The sequence below is a fragment of the Heterodontus francisci genome, chromosome 19, assembly GCF_036365525.1.
Source record: "Heterodontus francisci isolate sHetFra1 chromosome 19, sHetFra1.hap1, whole genome shotgun sequence".
Classification (NCBI taxonomy): domain Eukaryota; kingdom Metazoa; phylum Chordata; class Chondrichthyes; order Heterodontiformes; family Heterodontidae; genus Heterodontus; species Heterodontus francisci.
The window spans coordinates 63,522,554-63,544,855 of record NC_090389.1 but is presented as its reverse complement, the minus strand read 5'-3'; the positions used below and the strand labels follow the sequence as shown (position 1 = coordinate 63,544,855).

Genomic DNA, 22,302 nt, shown 5'->3' with positions numbered 1-22,302 from the left:
GGCGGGGGGTTGGGGGGGGGGTGGTTGGATGCTGCGCCGGGGTCCCACCGCTACCAGTAATATGCAGCAGGCCCTTTTCGACATCGTAGGTCGAGGCGGGCCTCCCCCTTAGCATTTTACCGCCCCCCCACGCGCGACTTGCGGCATCAAGGGGCCGGTAAAATTCAGCCCATACACTGAAAAATCATGGGTAACTGGTTTCTTTAAAAAAAAATTATGTTTTAAAAATTGCCTGTTACTTAGGAATAAATAAATAACTGGGTTGCTAGTCTTTTTGGGTTACGTTCCCGATGGTTGATGTGTCCTAGTTTAAAAATAATCAAATGCCATTCGAAGTCTCCACGTGGATTTGTTTAAACAAGCTTTTCTTGATAGGCATTCAAAATACTTCAGCTGCAGCAGGCGCCAAACAGTTCTTTAAACAAAAAGTGCAGCAATCGGTCCACTCAATTTTAAAACTGACAGTCTCTCGGTCGGAACTTTACTGCAAATTCCATAAAACACAATCAGTCAAGGGAGATTCAATCTTGAAGCAAAGACGACTTGGATTGGAAGTAAAGAAAAGGAATTTTGCTACCTCCAGCAATACAAATGGTCTCTTCAAAGGTTTTTTTCCCTCCTTAGGCAATTAACTCAGCCTATAGCTCCTTGTAGAATTTTTGCTGAGGGAAATCGACAGCTCTTTCCTTCAGTAAGCACGCTTTGCTGGTGTCTCCCAAAAAACTGGTTTTTACACACAGTTAAATTGAAACATTATACCATGTGACTTCCCCACTCTCCTACTATTGCCAGGTAACAAATGCAGCTGTGGCACACTGTGTCTCAGAAATCTAACACTTCTCTCTCTGTCTTAAAGGTACACTGATTTTAAGAGTGTTAAAGGCATACTGTTTCAAACAGAGGAGAAAAAAAATACAGTTGCATGACAATAATCAATTGCTTTCCCTGTGACCTTGTGTCCCAGATGCCTGATTCCGTTCACTGTGATATTATCAGTTCACAATTTCAGCAACTTGTCATGTTAAAAATATGTTAAAACCTAAATGTGCAGAGGCAAGTCTAATTATTGGAAAATAATGTTAGATTACTTGCCACAGCAAATTATGGCCCATTAATGCACATAACCTTACTTCTGACGAGGTAAATCAAGGTTTCACTTGCATCAGACCTTAATAACAGGTCTGCAATGTATTGTGTTCATGAACTTCTCTGCCTTAAGCTGCGGTTCCATGATAAAATGCTAAAATCAAGACCAAGCCAAATTGTTCTTGGAGAGTATTTAATGGAATGTTTGAAGGGCTGCAATGCCCTTCTTTTTAATTCACCTTTAAGGCTGTCCTGTCCCATTTGCAGCAGGCAGAAGACCTGAAAACTCATCTCAATGAGTACTCGTAAGTGGGGTTATATTGGAGTGGGTGCGGAGTAGGAGGTGGAGGGAATAGTGAGTGCACCCCAGATCCACAACTGTTTCTAATTTACATTGACAACTTGGATTTAGAAACTCAATGCAAACTAGTCAAATTTGCAAATACTACCAAACCAGAGTGGGCAGTGCAATTGGAGGAGATGGCTTAGAAATTATAGAATGAGTTGAACAAATTATGCAAGTGGGCAAAACGATAGCAGATGAAATATAATTCAGAGAAATGTAAAGTGCTACGGATAGGAAGGAAACATACATGAGATGCAATAGCTAAGAATGAAGTTGAATGAGACCGAGGAATCTTAGTAGAATCGACGCTATATATATCCAACAAGTGCAGAACACCAATCAACAAAGGCAATATGATATAGGTCTACATAGGTAAAGCAGTAGAATCAGAGGAGGTAATGATCAAACTGTATGGTGCTCTGTGCAGATTGCACCTTGAATTCTTTATCCAATTCTGATTGCCAACAAATGAGAGAGATGTTCAAGTGCTGGAATTATTGCAGAAAAGAGCTAGGAAAGCGATCCCCAGTATCTGGGTTTGAATTACCAGGAAAGAATAGATGGACTTGGGCTTTTCAGTTTAGGAAGCTGGTGACCAAGGTACTTTCTGGAGGTATACAAGATTGTTAAGGTTATAGAAAAATTTAAGCCAAAATATTACTTTAAGCTAAACTATGGGAGTAGAACTTGTGGATACAGGTTGTTATGAAAGTGCTTTTATTTTTTAATATATTTTGAGGACTCGCGGTTTAGAATTGTGGATATGGATTCATTGGAGGACTGAAGTGATTCCATAGATGCTGGACTTTTTTTTAAAGGGTCACTGGAAGGACTCTGTTTAAAAACAACATTTAATGGATGCCACATGTCTTCAGCTACGTAAACAACAGGTGCCTTCTAACTATGGGAATTGTTTCGAAGAGAAGTGACATGTCAAGATTTATGGTGCTCAAGAGTGGGTTTCATTTTTGTATACCGTTTTGAGTCAGTTATGTTTGTAGCCTGCTGAAACACCCAGCTCATCTTTACTCCACCTCTCTGAAAAAATCCAGTGTGAGATAGCTGTAATGCCTGATGCCACATTTCTCCTGAGAAGCTTTTGGAAGACTTCCTCATGACATCTCCTGAACGAACTGCTTCTGAAAAGATCGCAGTGACTTGTCTATGTGTACTCGGACACCAGACTGTATGCCATTTGGAACATAACATATCCTTTTTCTTCAAGAATTAACAAGTACTTTGGCCAAAGCATCTTTATTTTTCCTTTAACTGGTGTATGTGTTTGACTGTGTGTGTTGGGTATTTAGAAGGGAATATATATATATATTTACTGTCATATTTCAAACTGAATGTTAAAGCTTTGCATCTTTATTGACTAAGTCTTGTTTTATAATAAATCAATACCTTTGTTGTTTATTCAAGAAACATGGTTGGTGGATTTTATTCTGAAACTAAAATAGAGTATATAATTGGCTGCATCGATAACTGGGTACACAGTTAAATATATGTTGTGACTTGTGGAGAATGGAACTAGAGAAAGACAGTGCATTGCTCCCACCTTGGTCAAACAAGACTCAAACTAATAAAAAGATCATTTTAGGACTGATATCAGGAAATTCTTCTTCAAAGAATATTTCCCCATATATGGAATATATGGAGTTAAAAAAAATTAAACCAGTGAAAAAAAAACCATTGAATCATGGGGGTGGGTGGGAGGGGAAGTGTCTTTCTGGATGGATAGCATATCCTGATCTTTAATTATCTTGTGATTAGCACACAGTATCCTTTGTTGGGCTAATGTAGTGAGTAAATTGTAAAGCCAATTCAATAAATCTTTATGAAATCTAATTATGCACAGAAGTCCCTCTTTGGTTCACTTGGTGCATCAACTTTCAAATGAGCTTACATATTTTTGTCTTGCGTTACTTTGTAATTTCCCTCCTTACTCATCTGGAAGAAATCATCTCTACAGCGATATTATTCTTCATTCTATAACAATGAATCATGTTTTCTATGAAATTCCCATTCAAGTTTTAAAAACTTGAATAATTTTACCAGCATTTTTTGTTTTTTGGTAGTCTAGTTACCTGTATTATATAGAAGATTTTTGACATTCATATTACCCATGACAGGCTGATATAAATGTGTAATTACTGTGTTGGGGGAGAAAGGTGAGAGGGCTAGAATTGACACACATTTTAATTCCCAATCTATTGTCAACTTTTACAACTGACTTAATAAGGGGAATTTTAACCCTATTGACTGGATGTGTGGGCAGTCAACTGCCTGCCAATGTCCTGGCTGGATCTCTCCATCCTCTTCTGAGCAGGCAGTAAACACACTTGTCTGAAACCGATGGGGTCCATCTTTAAATATGCAGATTGGTGTCTGATGAAGACCATTGAGCCCTGCCTGCAATTTTAATTTTGGCCTGAGCAGGGAAGCAACTGCACTTTTCCTGCCAGATGAAGACAGTGAGAGGAGCGCCAAAAAGGCGATTTAAGGTAAGATTACTTTTTTACTTCCATTGTGGTTCCAGGAGGAACAGGAGTCCTCCTTTGAGCTGCACAATGGGAAGTTTAATTCTCTCCTGGCCCGGGCTCCCATTTTTCCTCTTTTAAAACCCTTCTTAAAAACCCTCCCTGTGATTTATCTTCTTGCCAGCATGCATCCACTGGTGCTGGCTGGTAGTCTCCTGCGTCCTGAGCATCTGCTCCTGGTTGTTTGCCTGCCATTTCTGGCCAGTTTCAGGAAGGTAGCTGATCGGTGGCATGCAGATGATGTCTGGGAGTTAAAATTGCTGAAAAGTGGAGTGTTTGCTGCTTGCCCCGCTCCTTGAATCCTGCTTCCAGTTAAAAGTCCCCCAGTGATATTGGTACAAAATCTGTACTATTGAGTGATGAATAAAATTAATGCAGTGGATCAAAAGACAAATAGTATTTTAAAATATTAATTCTCTGTTGAAGTTGTTGATATGACATATAATAGAGCATGTTTTAAAGTTTGAAACTTATAGTAGAGCGAGATGTTATGATAGTATTTATTTCATTGTCCTTGTGCCCATACTTTGATGCAGAGTATGAAGATGAGGAAAACAGTTTCACGGAAGCGCAGACTACTCAAGTATCACAAACTCTAAAATCTGTTGAAATGGATCACTGTGGAGGTATGCTTGTATCAAGAATAATATCTTCAAATTCACACTTATGAGCAATTTCGCTGAGAAAAAGAGATTAGGTTACAGTTAGCTTAATGGGTGTGGCTTCTGTTTCGTTTATTAGGATTTAAAATGTATGCAGGGTTTATAGGAAAGATGCCTATTAAACAGATGCTATGGAAGAAGCAAAAATGGTTCTTACTAGCCACAAAAGGCCATGGAATAAAGTGACACAGCAAATTGGAATATTATCTTTTCTATTCTATAATTTAGTTCAATATAGCCCCTAAGATAGGTAAATGTCTCTTGTCTAATAAACATGTTACCGATTCTAAAATAAGTTAGTTTGTGTCCAATTGTTTTAGTTGTTAGAACAAAAAAAAAACTTCCAGCAAATTTAGCCATGGGTAGGATAGAGAGCATAAGGAAAAGTCATGCTGGTGTTATGTGTGCTATGGTGGATTTAAGGGACCTTTAGGTTTCAGGGCTTCATACTAATGCTGCAAAAGATGAAAAAGAAAATAAATTTTCCAGCACTGTAACTTTCCCCACTTAGTTTGAGAAGTGCACTTTCTCCCTCATCATCTCTCTGTCCCCAACCCCTACCACCTAGCTAAAAGAAACAGGCCTGAACAATTAATTCCTGGGTGTGGAATTGCTATCTCTGTTATTGGAATGAATATGTAGGATTATCATTGCCAATGACAATCATTCAAAAAATAGTTCTCACGATAGTTAAATCTTATAGAAAGATTCAAACCAAACTTGAAGTGCATGCAAAAGTGGAAGATTCCAATAAAGAACTTCAAAGGGCTGCTTTTAACCCCCTTTCATCTGATGCGAATGTTGCGATACAGGCTGTTAAATTAGAGGCAATATTCTCCCCTCTGTGTTGGCATGGCACTTGCGCTCACCACCACTTTTAGCTGGAATGTTTTGGGTAGACAAGGGCCTCATGAATGTGCAAAAGGCAGGGTCCTCTGACTTAAATAGGACCTTGATGCAATTATAGCATACAGTGGCAAGACCCATGGCGAGTTATACAGCACAGAAACAGGCCCTTCGGCCCATCATGTCTGTGCCGGCCATCAAGCACCTAACTATTCTAATCCCATTTTCCAGCACTTGGCCCATAACTTCTTAAATGTTGTGAGGGTTCCTGCCTCTACCACCTCTTCAGGCAGTGCATTCCAGATTCCAACCACCTTCTGGGTGAAAACTTTTTTCCTCAAATCCCCTCTAAAGCTCCTGCCCCTTACCTTAAATCTATGCCCCTGTTATTGACCCCGCCGCTAAGGGAAAAAGTTTCTTCCTATCTAACCTATCAATACCCCTCATAATTTTGTATACCTCAATCATATCTGCCCTCAGCCTTCTCTGCTCTATGGAAAACAACCCTAGCCTTTTCAGTCTCTCTTCATAGCTGAAATGCTCCAGCCCAGGCAACATCCTGGTGAATCTCCTCTGCACCCTCTCCAATGCAATCACATCCTTCCTATAGCGTGGTGCCCAGAACTGTACACAGTACTCCAGCAGTGGCCTAACTAGCATTTTATACAGCTCCATCATAACGTCCCTGCTCTTATATTCTATGCCTCGGCTAATAAAAGCAAGTATCCCATATGCCTTCCTAACCACCTTATCTAGGCTGTTGCCTTCAGTGATCTATGGACAAGTACACCAATGTCCCTCTGACCCTCTGTACTTCCTAGGGTCCTACCATCCATTGTATATTCCCTTGCCTTGGTAGTCCTCCCAAAATGCATCACCTCACACTTCTCAGGATTAAATTCCATTTGCCACAGCTCCGCTCATCTTACCAGCCCATCTATATCATTCTGTAATCTAAGGCTTTCCTCCTCACTATTTACGACATCACCAATTTTCGTGTCATCTGCGAACTTACTGATCATACCCCCTGTATTCACATCTAAATCATTAATGTACACTACAAACAGCAAGGGACCCATCACTGATCCCTGTGGTACACCACTGGACACAGGCTTCCACTCGCAAAAGCAACCCTCAACCATTACCCTCTGCCTCCTGCCACTCAGCCAATTTTGGATCCAAATTGCCCTGGATCCCATGGGCTCTTACCTTCTTAACCAATCTCCCATGCGGGACCTTATCAAAAGCCTTACTGAAGTCCATGTATACTACATAAACTGCTTTATCCTCATCTACACATCTAGTCACCGCCTCAAAAAATTCTATCAAGTTAGTTAGACATGATCTCCCCCTGACAAAGCCATGCTGACTATCCCTGATTAATCCCTGCCTCTCCAAGTGGAGATTAATCCTGTCCCTCAGAATTTTTCCCAATAGTTTCCCAACCACTGATGTTAGACTCACCGGTCTGTAATTATCTGGTTTATCCCTGATACCCTTCTTGAATAATGGTACCACATTTGCTGTCTTCCAATCCTCTGGTACCTCTCCTGTGGCCAGAGAGGATTTGAAAATTTGTGTCAGAGCCCCTGCAATCTCCTCCCTTGCCTGATAACAGCCTGGGATACATCTCATCTTGTCCTAGGGATTTATCCATTTTTAAGCCCTCTAAAACAGCTGATACTTCCTCCCTTTCAATGCTAAAATGTTCAACTATATCACAATCCCCCTCCCTGATCTCCACACCTACATCATCCTTCTGCGTAGTGAACACAGATGAAAAATAATCATTTAAAACCTCACCAATGTCCTCCGGCTCCACACACACATTGCCACTTTGGTCCCAAATGGGCCCGACTTTTTCCCTGGTTATCCTCTTGCCCTTAATATACTTATAAAACGCTTTTGGTTTTTCCTTTATCTTGCCCGCCAGTGTTTTTTCATGTCCTCTCTTCGCTCTCCTGATTACTTTAGTTCTGTCAGTGCTGGCAGGCAGAAACAGGCCCAGTAGAGATCCAAGCAAGTAAGAATTTCCACATTTTTTATGGTTGCCTTGTGGGCCAAACATGGCAGGAATGCTATTCCAGGTCCAACAAGGAAACCTTGGGCCTCCCCACCAACGCCCCTCTCCTTCACCCAACTTACCCGACGGCCGAGGACCATCCCTGTGGCTCCCTGTCAGCAACCTTCTGCCGTCTGAAATCCCACTCCGACTGCTGGCAAGGTACTGATTCCCGAGGGAGCAGGCCGGAGACTCACTTAGGTGTCTAAGTGGTTTAGGCCCCAATCCTTCCTGGCCAGGTAAGCTTGATGCTTAAATAAAAGCAAAATACTGTGGATGCTGGAAATCGGAAATAAAAACATTAAGTGCTGGAAATACTCAGTAGGTCTGGCAGCATCTGTGGAAAGAGAAGCAGGGTTAACATTTCAGGTTAGTGAGCTTTCATCAGAACTGGCAAAGGTTAGAAATGTAATAGGATTAAGCAAATAAAGTGGGGGTGGAGGAAAAGAGAACAAAAGGGAATGAGTTGATAGGACAGAGGGCCAGAGTGATTAACTGACAAGGAGGTCATGGGGTAAAGGCAAGGAGAGTGTATTAATGGCGTGGTGAAAGACAAAGCATTAGTGCAGAGAAGGTGTTAAATGACAGAATAATGAACAGCCCTGGCCAAAAGCACAAACATGAAAAAAACAGTGGGAAGGCACATGGTAAAAAAAAAAGAAATAAAATAAAATCTAAAAATAAAAAAGGGCCAGTCATGCTCTGAAATTATTGAACTCAATGTTCAGTCTGGCAGGCTGTATAGCGTGCCTAATTGCTAAATGAGGTGTTGTTCCTCGAGCTTGCATTGAGGTTCACTGGAACACTGCAGCAAGCCCAGGACAGAGATATAGGCATGAGAGCAGGGGTGTGTGTTGAAATGACAAGCAACCGGAAGCTCCGGGTCTTGCTTTCGGACTGAGCAGAGGTGTTCCACAAAGCGGTCACTCAATCTGCGTTTGGTCTCCCCAGTGTAGAGGAGACCGCATTGTGAGCAGCTAATACAGTATACTAAATTAAAAGAAATACAAGTATTGATGCTTCACCTGAAAGGAGTGTTTGGGGCCTGGGATTTGAGGAGAGAGGAGATAAAAGGACAGGTATTACACCTCCTGCGACTGCATGGGAAGGTGTCGTGGGAAGGGGACAAGGTGTCGGGGGCAATGGAGGAATGGACCAGGCTGTCGTGGAGGGAACAGTCCCTTCGGAAAGCTGACAGGCGAGGGGAAGGGAAGATATGTTTGGTGATGGCATCACGCTGGACATTGCGGAAATGGCAGAGGATGATTCCTTTGGATGTAAAAGTTGGTGGGGTGCAAAGTGAGGACAAGGCGAACCTTGTCGCAGTTCTGGGAGGGGGTGGGAAGGGGTGAGGGCAGAAGTGTGAGAAATGGGCCAGACACGATTGAGGGCCCTGTCAACTACGGTGGGATGGAATCCTCGGTTGAGTAAAAAGGAAGACATATCAGAAGTGCTGGTGTGGAAGGTTGCATTATCAGAGCAAATGCGTTGAAGACGAGAAATTGGGAGAATGGAATGGAGTCCTTACAAGAGGTAGGGTGTGAAGAAGCGTAATTGAGGTAGCTGTGGGAGTCAGTGGGCTTATAATCAATGTTAGTGGATAGTCTATACCCAGAGATGAAGACAGAGAGGTTAAGGAAGGGAAGGGAAGTGTTGGAGACGGACCATGTAAAGGTGAGAGAAGGGTGGAAATTGGAAGCAAAGTTGATAAAGTTTTACAGTTCGGGGCGGGAGCAGGAAACTGCACCAATACAGTCATCAATGTACCGGAAAAAAGAGTTGGGGAAGGGGACCTGAGTAGGACTGGAACAAGGAATGTTTGACATATCCACAAAAAGACAGACATAATAGGACCCATGCGGGTACCCATATTTGAAGGAAGTGAGTGGATCTGAAGGAGAAGTTGTTCAATGTGAAAACAAGATCAGTCAGGCGGAGGAGGGTGGTGGTGGATGGGGACTGTTTGGGCCTCTGTTCAAGGAAGAAGCGGAGAGCCCTCAAACCGTCCTGGTGGGGGATGGAGGTGTAGAGAGATTGGACGTCCATAGTGAAGAGGAGGCGGTTACGGCCAAGAAACCAATGTAGGTGGGAAGAGACTGGACCAGGGGAGAAAAGATAGAGACAAGATAGGAAGCTTGATGTTTACCCTGCTGTCCCCATGACAAACTCATACCACATGATAAAGTCAGGACTCAAGATACTTGAACTTACTCACCCTATCTCAAAAGTCCTGAAGCAATCGTGCACATTATTACACATCACCGCTGATCAGAAGGTGCTAGTGTGGTAGGCATATTTGAGTTACAGTAAGACTGTACAGCAACACACGACACATCTCTCCTAATAGAAGAACGTTCTCCTTTAAGCATTTCTGATAACTGTTGCAGTTTACTTGGTGCATCATCTGTTGCCCCTCAAGTTAAAATGAAAGTTCTTTCTTACAGATGGCAGTCCATGCATGCACTACTGCACAGAGGTTGGAGAGGATATTATTTGTTCCTGTTTCTCTGGTTATAGACTGATGACAGATCAGATCTCATGTGAAGGTAATTGCATACTTACATTCCACAGAATACAAAAGATAATAGAAAATCTTTGGTTAGTTTGTTATCAAAGTTATTATATTTGCCTTTCTTTGCTGGAGGTTGTAAAGGCAGATTATATGTTATGAACAAATATCATAGACATTTTATGCTTTTATTTGTAATTAGTCAATGATACTGTAATTTTAAAAAATTATCTGCCATAATTTATTGGTTATAGATGTGAATGAATGCGTAATGGACTCACACAACTGTTCAAAAGAAGAGTCTTGTGTGAACACCCAAGGATCATTCCAGTGTATCCCTGCAAAGATCTGTGAGAATGGCTTTATCCGAAATGCAAATGACAAATGCGTTGGTAAGAACAGAAAACCCTGTCGCTTGTAGATTCTTCAAACTATTGTCTGCTTCTTATTTACTTAACTGGATTGAAGTCTGCAGCTGATGTTAAATATGGAATCAGGTATATCAGATCAAGACACAGCCATTCGGAATTTCTGCTGGGATTGTCCCAATCTCCTGCTGTAACTTTGGTGGGAGATCAGTAAAAGCCTGGAGAAACAGCCTTAAAAGGCCCTTCATAGTTCTGATAACAAGTAGGTTTTCTCGCCATGTTACGGCGAGAGATGTGGAGATTTTGAGCACTCCACAGATACTCTATCCCAGAAACTTTTTATTGTAGGATAAATTTTGCGACATTACAATAGCGAGTGCACTGAAAATGTATTTCGTTGGCTGTGAAACATTTTGGGATATCCTGAGATTGATAAAGATGTTGTATGAGTAAAAGTACCGTCTTTCTTTTTTATGTATTAGCCAGTCCTGTTTATTCTCAGTCTGGTAACTCCTATTATGTGTAGATTAACAATGCAGAAGAACCTGCTGTGATAAGCTTTCCATACATTGGGCTGAATTTTCTAAGCGCGCTGAAAATCGCGACGGCACACTCTGATCTTGGCAGCCTTCCGGTGCAGATGTGCCGTCGCTGACTTCCCGTGATATTTTGCGTGGGGGCTCATTTAAATAGAGGGGGCAGAGCAGCCACCCCCGATGATGTAGAAGGGGTGGCTTCTCCAATGCCGGCAACGGCGCCGGTGCTACTGCTTAGGTGCCGGCGCCACTTTTAAAGGGCTTTAAGCCCTGAGAGGAAATTTGAATTTTTAAAGGATTATTATTGTAAATGTGATTTTAAAATTTAAATAAAAGCTGGAGGCACTTTCAACACGCACCCCCCCCCCCCCCAAATGTTTGTTTTAGGGCCACCCCGACCCTAAATAGACTTTATTGCCAACGCAAACTTCCCCCCCTAACCTCATTACCTTTGCCCTCAACCCCTTCCCACCATCCCCTCAGTCATATAAAGTGTTTTCCCCATTTTCCCCACCCCCCCCCCGCCCTGATAATTTCACTCCTCCCCCCTCTCCACCAGTGTCACGCCTTGGAACTCCGAATGGAGTTCAGAAAGCAAGGGGGTTCCGGCTGCCAGCTGGAATATCGGCGTGGGACGGCCGCCGGGACAAGGTGAGTTCATTTGCATTCGTTAACCTTTATTAATAGATTGAAATGAAGGCCCCGCCACCGAGAGACAGGAAGGCCGCACCGAGGCCTCTCTGCTGCTGGTAAAATGCTGTTGGGGGACATGGCGGGCCTCTCTCGGAAGAATTTTCCGGGGCCCCTCCGCCACAACCCACCACGCCAGAAGGCTCATAAAATTCAGCCCATTGTGTTTAGCCATTTTCATACTGGCACTGTTGTAGCTTTGATTCCTCAGAGCTGGTGGCTGCATGTCAGATCTTGATATTTCTCCTGGTAAACTCTGCCCCTTGATCCAAGTAGCAGAACCGAGGAGAATTTTTACTTATCAGACCTGTAGGGAGTGGGTCAGTCAGAAAGTTGTGGGTAACCCACAATTCGGGATTCCCCCACACACTGTGGAGTTTTAACTCCAGAGCATGTCTGTGACAACACTGATGGGTTTCCTGCTCGGAAGCCAGCCTGATTGATAGGCTGGGTTTCCAGTCAGTTGGGGAGCTGATTGCTGAAGGTCACAGGAGCAGGTAAGTCCACGCCAGGGAGTGGGATTGATCGGGAGACTTTGGAGGGGGTGAATAGAGAGGGGAATTGGGTGGAGTCGATGGGGTGAAGGGTGAATCAATCCTGAGGTGGGGTGTGGGGGTGGAATCGAATGATTGAGTGGACTGCCAATCCTGGGGAGTGGGGGTGTGGGTGTGGGGTGGGGGGGGGTTGGTGGTGAGGTCAGGGGTCGGAAGCCTCATGTTGGGAGGGGTGAGGGATCGGAAGCTGGGGGTTTGCAGGGATGTTGAAGGCCTTGTGGTGGGGTAGATCACAAATCTGTTGGGGGGGGGGTTGGGGATCGGATGCCTCGTGGTGGGAGTTGGAGGCTGGGGGAGAGGAAGGGGGAAATTGGAATTTTGCTGGTTGGGGGTGGGAGGTCAGGTATCTTGTGATGGGATCGGAGGCCTTGAGGAGATGATCGCGGAGACTCCTCATCAGGCACTGAGCTCCAGGAAGTAAGTATAAAGGCACTCACTTCCTGGATCTGTCAAGTCCTCACCTCAGTGAAGCTTCTGGGTTTCTTGAAGTTTGGGAAACCTTTCTGACAGCAGTTAAATTCCAAAAGGCGAATGGCCATGAGGCTCGCAGCCTCATTAACATTAAAGTGCCTGCCCACTTTCCGGCCTTAGTTAGAGCTAGAAATGGGCAGGTTGGGGGGGGAGGGTCACCTACATTAACCCGGCCCCCATCCTCTACCCAACCCAAACCCACCCTTTTTTTGTTTAAAATTTTCCCTCCTGTAGATCCATTTTTTGCTCCCAGTATAAAGCTTCGATAACCTCTTCTCACGTAAGGGCTAAACCTTCAGAAGTTTGATCATGCTTTGCATGGCTGAACGTTAGACTTATGACTGATAATGCTTTGTATGCTCTAATATTATGTCTACTGATAATGTTTTACATTGTCTAACATTGTACCTACTCCTGACAGTGCTTTACATTGTCTAACATTGTACCTACTCCTGACAGTGCTTTACATTGTCTAACATTGTACCTACTGCTGACAGTGCTTTACATTGTCTAACATTGTACCTACTGCTGACAGTGCTTTACATTGTCTAACATTGTACCTACTCCTGACAGTGCTTTACATTGTCTAACATTGTACCTACTCCTGACAGTGCTTTACATTGTCTAACATTGTACCACCTACTCCTGACAGTGCTTTACATTGTCTAACATTGTACCTACTCCTGATTGTGCTTTACATTGTCTAACATTGTACCTACTGCTGACAGTGCTTTACGTTGTCTAACATTGTACCTACTCCTGACAGTGCTTTACATTGTCTAACATTGTACCTACTGCTGACAGTGCTTTACATTGTCTAACATTGTATCTACTCTTGACAGTGCTTTACATTGTCTAACATTGTACCTACTCCTGACAGTGCTTTACATTGTCTAACATTGTACCTACTGCTGACAGTGCTTTACATTGTCTAACATTGTACCTACTGCTGATTGTGCTTTACATTGTCTAACATTGTACCTACTGCTGACAGTGCTTTACATTGTCTAACATTGTACCTACTGCTGACAGTGCTTTACATTGTCTAACATTGTACCTACTGCTGACAGTGCTTTACATTGTCTAACATTGTACCTACTGCTGACAGTGCTTTACATTGTCTAACATTGTACCTACTGCTGACAGTGCTTTACATTGTCTAACATTGTACCTACTCCTGATAGTGCTTTACATTGTCTAACATTGTACCTACTCCTGACAGTGCTTTACATTGTCTAACATTGTACCTACTCCTGATAGTGCTTTACATTGTCTAACATTGTACCTACTCCTGATAGTGCTTTACATTGTCTAACATTGTACCTACTCCTGATAGTGCTTTACATTGTCTAACATTGTACCTACTCCTGATAGTGCTTTACATTGTCTAACATTGTACCTACTCCTGATTGTGCTTTACATCATCTAACATTATACTTACTCTCGATAATGTTCACATCATCTAACATTATGAGCACAGACTATCCCCATTGCATTGGTTTCTTTCCAGTGCAGGTTGGATAAACATTTCTCTGGCTCAATTGACTGAACAACTTATAGTTGATAAAATTGTGAATAAATAAAGATCACCTCACAGATGAAAACATGTAACATATCTCAGTCAATCATTCAATACTCTTGCTACACAACTTAATTATAAAGATTGCAAAACAAATCAATTTTTATTGTTCTTATGAGACCGCACATTTTATATTCAAATCAATAAGGAATATTATTTGTGCAGTGGATGTTTTAATACATTAGAGGTAGCATGCAACTCTTTTAGAGGTAATAGTTTACTTGAAAATTCACTAAATATGGATTAATCCTAAACATGGGTTAATTTAACAGCAAATAAAGGAATTTGTATGAATCCTCAGCTATATTGGCTTGATTATAAACTTGTTGAAATTTACTGCAGCAGCTGTACAGTAATAAAAGCAATGCTTATCACTTTGCTTGTGTACAGATTGAATTGCATGCAGCATAATCCACTTAAATAAAAGAAGCACATTTGTAATTTGCATTGATTACACAATGATATAAAAATGTGAAGGAGATAAATCCCTACACAAGTACTTTGGGAAAAATGAATTTGCAATATTGCTGCAATACCAGGTTGATTAATACCAGATGGGTATTCAGAAATATACAATAGTCTTAAGATGTCTGCCATATGGGGAATGAGTACCAATGTTTCATTGCTTCACAGATTACTGAATAAAAATCAAATGTAATTCGAACTTGGATATGGAATTGAAGCACTGTGTGTGGGTTTTAGCTTGTACAATAACTGCAATTTAAACAGATTTAAGTTTTCGTATCATGGTAGAAGAATTGATTATTATGTGAGTTGCCATTACTAATATGAGGGTAGTTCCAGTTCATGTAGACAAATAACTGTGACCTCATGGTTAGGGAAATATAAATGTTTCCACAGTACTCTGACCACCCATCTGGTTTTAATCAGCTAGGTATTACAGCAGTATTGCAAAATCATTTTACCAAAGAAACTGAGAAGGGATTCATTTGTCTTTGTATTTTAATTTTGACCCAACTAAGTTCAATTATTGCAAATTGCAAACATGTTTATTTTACCAAGTGAGTTATGTTGCAATGCAAATCACAATTCTGTGGTTGTTTCAGCTGCAGAATGAGAAATACTTGCACTTTTGTTTGTGCTGTGGCACGATGAAGTAATTCCCAGTATCAGTTTCTTTCTTCCCAGAACAAGGTCATTTAAAAAAAAAAGCAAATTAAGCATAACAAATCCATTCGCATTTGTCAGCACCTGACTTCCACGTATCTTACACTAGACATGCTGTTTGCAGAGTACAGAAGGCCCTTCTCAGAACTGTACATACATTGTCAGCCATGTCGAAAAATGGTACCATTTATTTTACAAGATATCGAATAAGAAACATTAGAGGTTTGGATATGATTTGTGAATATGTCAACAATACTTTTCCTGTTTTACCTATCTATGATTAAGACAAAGAACCAACAAATGCAAGTTTAATGCCTTTGATTTTTATTTTCAGCTTTCCTTTGTCAGACGAGCAGTCATATTTAATTCCACAACCAAGTCTGTGGTTCATTCCACGCCCAAGCTCGTTATCACTGTATTATCTAAAGTTGCTCTGTAAACAGCTTGAACAGATTTTAACGCCAGATGGCTGCTCGCTGAGTCCTTGCTGACTGCTGCAGCCTTCAGATTTGGAAATAATTGGATTTTTACATTATATTCATTCCTGTTCTATATGTACACCTCCAACTTATTTTTTGTTTCAATCTGATATGTTGATTACTTAAGCGCATGTTCCATGTGCATACACACAGAAACATACTCATGTACATACACAATAGGCATGTTGTGGACTTAAGATTAAAAAAAACTAGTTACTGTGGATTTTAAATGTGCAAAAAGGTTACTGTAGAAAGTAACTTTTATGGAGTTGTAGCGCCAGAAATGGAACCCACTACAGACTGAATTTTCTACATGAAATGAGAACAGAAAGTGCTGGAAATACTCAGCAGGTCTGGCAGCATCTCTCTGCACAGATGCTGCCAGACCTGCTGAGTATTTCCGGCACTTTCTGTTCTCATTTCAAAGTTCCAGCATCCACAGTATTTTGCTTTTATTTGAATCTTTTACAGTCTGTTATGCTTGGTTTCTAAAACACAGTTGACCTATGACCTTATCTTTTATAGTCCATTTAGCCTGGCTCATATTGTTCAACATCAGACTGTAATACATTAAAAAATTGACTTAGAACTACACCAGCACTCCATTTGAAATAAACAATAGTATGTGAATCATAAAAAAAAGCTGCATGGCATCTGCAGAGAGGCATACAACATACATGCAACATGCTGTTTATACAGCTGCTCTATCTATCTGAAACGGTATATAAATGAGTTCTGGCTCCACCATTACCAATGCACCTTCACCTGTTCTCAAATATTATATCTGCTACACCAGAACATGGGTTCTCAACTTTACAGCTTGAACATAAAAAAAGCAAACACCACCACCTCTGCTCCCCTCCCCTGCCACGCCCCTATAACCAGACTCTCCTGATTACCTTATCTACTAGCTGAATGGCTCTTTTTTGAGCCAAAGACTCCAAAAAGGTAAGTGTTTACCTTAGTCTCTTGGGCCTACGGAGATTTCAGCTAGACCCTGTGAGTAGGAACCACTGTTTCACCCTTGTAGGTGGCAGTAGTTCACAAGAGTCAGAGCAAATGACCCTGTTCCATGAGATTTGGGATGGGATCACTGAACTAGGGCTAGGGCTGGTGGGAACCTCTGGAAACTTCAGGGCCTGTTTTCCAGTTTCTTCACATTTTACGTGAACTCTTTCTTGAATAATTTCCATCTTTAAGGTGTGTTTTTTTAAGAATCCTCACTCAGAATTTGTGGATTCGGTATTTTGCACATGATACCAACAATTTCAGCAAAATCCAAATACTTTTGACTGGCAGATTCCACATTTATTTCTCATGTTTGGATATATTTGTAAGTTTAAAAGTGGAAATGTGAGAGTCAATATTTTAGCATTGTGACATTTGTGCTTTGTACTGTTTTCCTGCAGATATTAATGAGTGTTTGTTGGAATCCCAGAACTGCAAATTTGGGGAGATCTGTATTAATACAGTTGGTTCCTTTAGATGCCAGAAAATGATTATTTGTGGAACAGGCTATGAACAAATGGATGATCATTGCCAAGGTTTGAAATAAGTCTGAAGTACTTGACATTTAACATTCTTAACCTGTTGACTTGCATTCGGTATATGCAAATAAATATGTTCACCCTTTATGGTAGTGTCGTGGTTATTTAGTGGACTAATAATCCAGAGCATTTGAATTCACTCCCATCATGTCAGTTTGAGAATTTGAATTCAATTTAAAGGTATTATCTAATTGCCATATGACCTAGAACACAACTTAGAGGAAGCACTAAGGATACTAACAATGTACTCTGGGGACTGCAATGCCAATCACCAAGAGCAGCTTGGTAGTACCACCACTGGCCGAATATTGAAGGACTCCGCTGCCAGACTGGCCTTGCGGCAAGTAGTGAGAGGGCAAACAGGAGGGAAAAACCTACCTGACCTTGTCCTCACCAATCACAGATGCATCTGTCCATGACCGCATTGGTAGAGTGGCCACTATACAGATCTTGTGGAGACAATGCCCTGGCTTCACACTGAGGCTACCCTCCATTATGTTGTGTACCACTGTGCTAAATGGGATAGATTAAATCCAGCAGCCCAAAATTGGGTACCCATGAGGCACTGTTAATTATCACCACAATCTGTAACCTCTTAAGCCAGCATACCCCTCACTCCTCCATCATCATCAAGCCAGGTGACCAACACACATTCTATGAGGGGTGTAGAACATGCCTGGACATCTGGCATATCTGAAAATGAGATGTTCTCCTGCTGAAGCTGCAATACAAGACTATATGCATACTGAACAGCAAAACCAGCATGCTATAGACAGGGCTAAGCAGTCCCACAATCATCAGATCAAGCCTGCAATCCTGTGACTCTAATTGTGAATGGTGGGGGGCAATTAAGCAACTAGCAGAAGCAGGAGATTCCACGAACATTCCCTTCCCAACAACAGTAGAATCTACCATGTATGTGCAAAAGTTAATGCTAAAGGGTTTGAAACCGTCTTCAGCCAGCAGTGCTGAGTGGATGATCCTTCTCAGCCTCCATCTGAGGTCCTCAATATCACAGTTGTCAGTCTCTGACCGATTTGATTCACTTCATGTGGCACCAAGAAATAGCTGAGTATGCTGGATGCAGCACAGGCTACGGGCTTGGACAACATCCCAGCCGTAGTGCTGAAATCATGCGCTCCAGATCTAGCTGTGCTGCTAGATAAGCTGTTCCAGTATGGCTACAACACTGACATCTACTCAGCAATGTGGAAAATTGCCCAGCTTGTCCTGTCCACAAAAAGCAGGACAAATGCAACTCAGGCAATTGCTGCCTTATGAAACCATTCCCAATTATCAGCTAGATGTTGGAAGAAGTCTTGAATAATGCTATCAAGCACTTGTTTACCAATAACCTGCTCACTGATGCACATTCTGCCAGGATCACTCAGTTCCACACCTTTAAACAACCTTGATCCAAACATGAACACGAGCTGAATTTATAGGTGAGGTGAGAGTGACTGCCCTTGATAACTAGGTAGTATTCAACTGACTGTGGCACCAGTGAGGCCTAGTAAAGCTGAAGTCAATGGGGATCATGGGAGAAACTCTCTGGTAGCTGCAGTCATACCTTGCACAAAGGAAGAACGGTTGTGGTTGTTGGAGGCCAATCATCTTGGGAGGAGCTCATTTCCAGGCCCCACAAAGGAAATGTTTTCACTTACCCGGAGTGCCTTTTGTCCTTCCCACCAGCCTGGTAGGAGAGGCATGGTGACTTCCCCACTAAGGACCCAGGAAAATAGGGATCCTATTGACGTAACAGGATCCTGATCCGCACGTATACACGAGGCTTCCACCTGAGTCCTGCAAAACAGTACTGTTAAAATTAGAAATTGTTGGGAATGGAGTTTTCTAATTTTAACTGCTCACTGCTTCATTTCCAAGCTAAAATTCCTACCTCTGTAAAATCATAATGCAGTGCTAATAGGGTTCTGCCAGTTTTTTGGGGCTTTTTCCTCTTTGTACACCTATGGCTAACATAAGGGTAGGAACTCTAAACAACCTTTTTTGTGAGTTAATTGTAAAAACAAATGTAACTACATGTGAGACTGTGAGTCAGGCTCAAGCAGGACCATTCTGCTATGTCCTGTCTAACAGGATATATTATTTTATGCAGTGGGGAGGCAGTTGCAGAATCTTAAAGTCCCTAGTTTGGCCACCCATATTTCACACCATATAATCACCCACATTTCACACCGAATAATCAGTAGTCTGCCAAAAACATACTTAATGATTTTAGTTAAACCAGTGCGGCAGATGTAGTTGCAACAAATATCCTAACAAGATGATCTGCAATTGCATTCATTGTCAAATTAGGGTGCCAACTCCATCTAGGGGTTGCTACAGAAGCAGCAGAAAACTGACAAAACCCAGAATACATACTTGGTGCACCAGGATACATCACTGATCTGTGGGGAATGAATCAACAACAAGAAGAAGATAGTACCTTTAATGTAAATAAAACCTTCCAAGGTGCTTCACAGGAGTGTTATCAAGCAAAACTTGACACCGAGTCATGTAAGAAGATATTAGGGCAGACGACCACACCATATTTACAAAGCGTCACAAAATATACCATTAGGTAATATGGCAATAAGATGTTACCTATGATGGGATGAATTTGATTCTTTAACACACATAAAAATGTACAGAAACATAACAATATTAAAACCTATATATGCCAAGTATGGAAATACATCATAGGGAAAAGGCCAATTAGCTAAGAAAGAAAGCCTGTAAATATTCAATATAATAAACAAATCCCAGTCAGAAAAAAATGTGGCTGAAAAAATTCTTCATTACCTAGTACTGTTGCTTAAGAGAAAGCTAAATTCACTTCCATACCACTTGCTATGATTGTGTGTCTGAAAAGGGAAGTGGTCTAACAGTCCCCGGGTAATTCTTGTGCTAGTATCCCTCTGCATGATATATTAGATAAACACAGCATTGCTTCATGATTAACACAGTGCTGAGCTCTGGATGCTGACACACTCTTTTTTCATTTTCAGATATCAATGAATGTGAGCGAGGCAATCACAACTGTGCAGTAAATTATGAATGTCAGAACACTCCAGGGTCATTCCGTTGTCATCTAAAAATGCGTTGCTCTGAGGGATTTCTGCAGGATTCACAGGGCATCTGCCATGGTAATAGACCTTCTGGAAAAAAAAGTTTTAAAAGAGCTATACTGAAGAAACAAGATTAATTAAAAAGTGAATGCAGTTTAATATTTTATGGAGTTGTACATCCAAGTAATTTGGTAGACATTAAAACCAGCAATTGAATTTCTGTTCTGTTAACCCTTTGTGTACTTTTTGAAGCACTGGCATCCTAAAAACTAATTTGGTAAATTTCTATCACTGATTATAGTGAAACAGAACCACGGTGATGTATTCAACCCCATAAATTTACAGGACTCAATTATTTTTTTTTTGGTTTGGTGAAGAAATGGTCTTGGAATTCTTAATGGTATAATACCGATATGTTTTAATTCTAACTAATTTGGAGATCATTTTTCTGAATTTACTTCTTATTTAATGGAAAGGCTTCAGGGAGCTCCACCATTCCTCTCACTTACAGGCTTTAACTCTTAGACTGTCAGCAGCCCTGGGGAATTCCAGTACATCCCACTTTAAAAATTATTTTTAAAGCTTGCACATTACGATGCAGAAACAAATCCCTCTCCCACTCCCCTAACCTCTGTCCCGCAGCAGTAAAGCTGCTGAAATGGTACACTCGGTAACTGAGGCTTAGGTGTCTGCAGATTGACTTGGTTGGGTCCTTCTCTGTGTTTTATTTGTGAGTGTGAATACTTCAGTAACCTGAATAATTAAAGGCCTTTTCTGGGTGATTTTTAAGCCAAACTTGATGATGAATGATTTTTAGTGCCACGTTTAGGTGCATGTTATTTTGCAATATTATTTTGTCCAAAGTTTGTCATGAAAGGTGAGCTTTGATGAAATGTAAATTCAGAAAGAATGAACAAATCTTAATGCTAATTTTTTTAAATTCTGAAATAGTCCAAATGTTAGAAGTAGGAGATATTATAAATGAAAACAATTCTAGAGTGTTTATCATTTAATCTTCTAGTCCACTTTGAAGCAGCATAAAAGCACATTTTCAATTCACCACAGAAATACAAACTTGTTCCAAGGGAAAAAACATTTGCATTCAGCAGAAGTGTTAATACAGAGGAAAGGATTCTTTGAATTGGTTCGGCTATCCGCGGCCTCGAAAATGCTGCAGCTGTGCAGAGATGCTGTGACATGTTTGTCCTGCCATTTGACACCCATCACCTGGCTGACTAAAAATCAAGCCAAACATTTATGCATAAATGGTAACAAAATACTGATCTTACGCAAGTAATGATTTAATTGAAAAAGAACAAGAGTAATGGTTTATGTTGAAATGGAATTATTCCATCCCAAATCAATTTTATTTTTGAAGAAAAATACTTGGGAAAGTTTGTACTTTTTCACAGGAATTCGCTGCATCATATCCTTCACTCAGCACTAGTCAGCGCCTATAGGGAAAAATAGCATTTGGGTGCAAAATGCATGGATTTTTGATTAATATGCTGATGCTTAGAAGTAAAATGTACAACGCATTAAACTACAAACACAGTACCCTTGATGATGTATGTAATCCTACTCTGTTGTAGTCTTTTCTTTCTTTCTTTTGGGCCTCCTTATCTCGAGAGACAATGGATACGTGCCTGGAGGTGGTCAGTGGTTTGTGAAGCAGCGCCTGGAGTGGCTATAAAGGCCAATTCTAAGGTGACAGGCTCTTCCACAGGTGCTGCAGAGAAATTTGTTTGTCGGGGCTGTTGCACAGTTGGCTCTCCCCTTGCGCCTCTGTCTTTTTTCCTGCCAACTACTAAGTCTCTTCGACTCGCCACAA

The 22,302-nt window shown here is 41.3% G+C and overlaps 1 protein-coding gene across 4 annotated transcripts in view; it reads left to right on the top strand.

Moving 5' to 3' along the window:
• The window catches only part of fbln2 (fibulin 2), a 213,336-nt gene that overhangs the window by 154,133 nt on the left and 36,901 nt on the right, over positions 1 to 22,302 (top strand). For all 4 annotated transcript variants that reach the window (XM_068051792.1, XM_068051791.1, XM_068051793.1 and 1 more), the window contains exons 9-13: positions 4,509 to 4,598; positions 9,987 to 10,088; positions 10,306 to 10,443; positions 17,266 to 17,400; positions 20,412 to 20,549. In XM_068051792.1, coding sequence (XP_067907893.1) covers positions 4,509 to 4,598; positions 9,987 to 10,088; positions 10,306 to 10,443; positions 17,266 to 17,400; positions 20,412 to 20,549 — 603 coding nt within the window. The remainder of the gene's footprint in view (positions 1 to 4,508; positions 4,599 to 9,986; positions 10,089 to 10,305; positions 10,444 to 17,265; positions 17,401 to 20,411; positions 20,550 to 22,302) is intronic.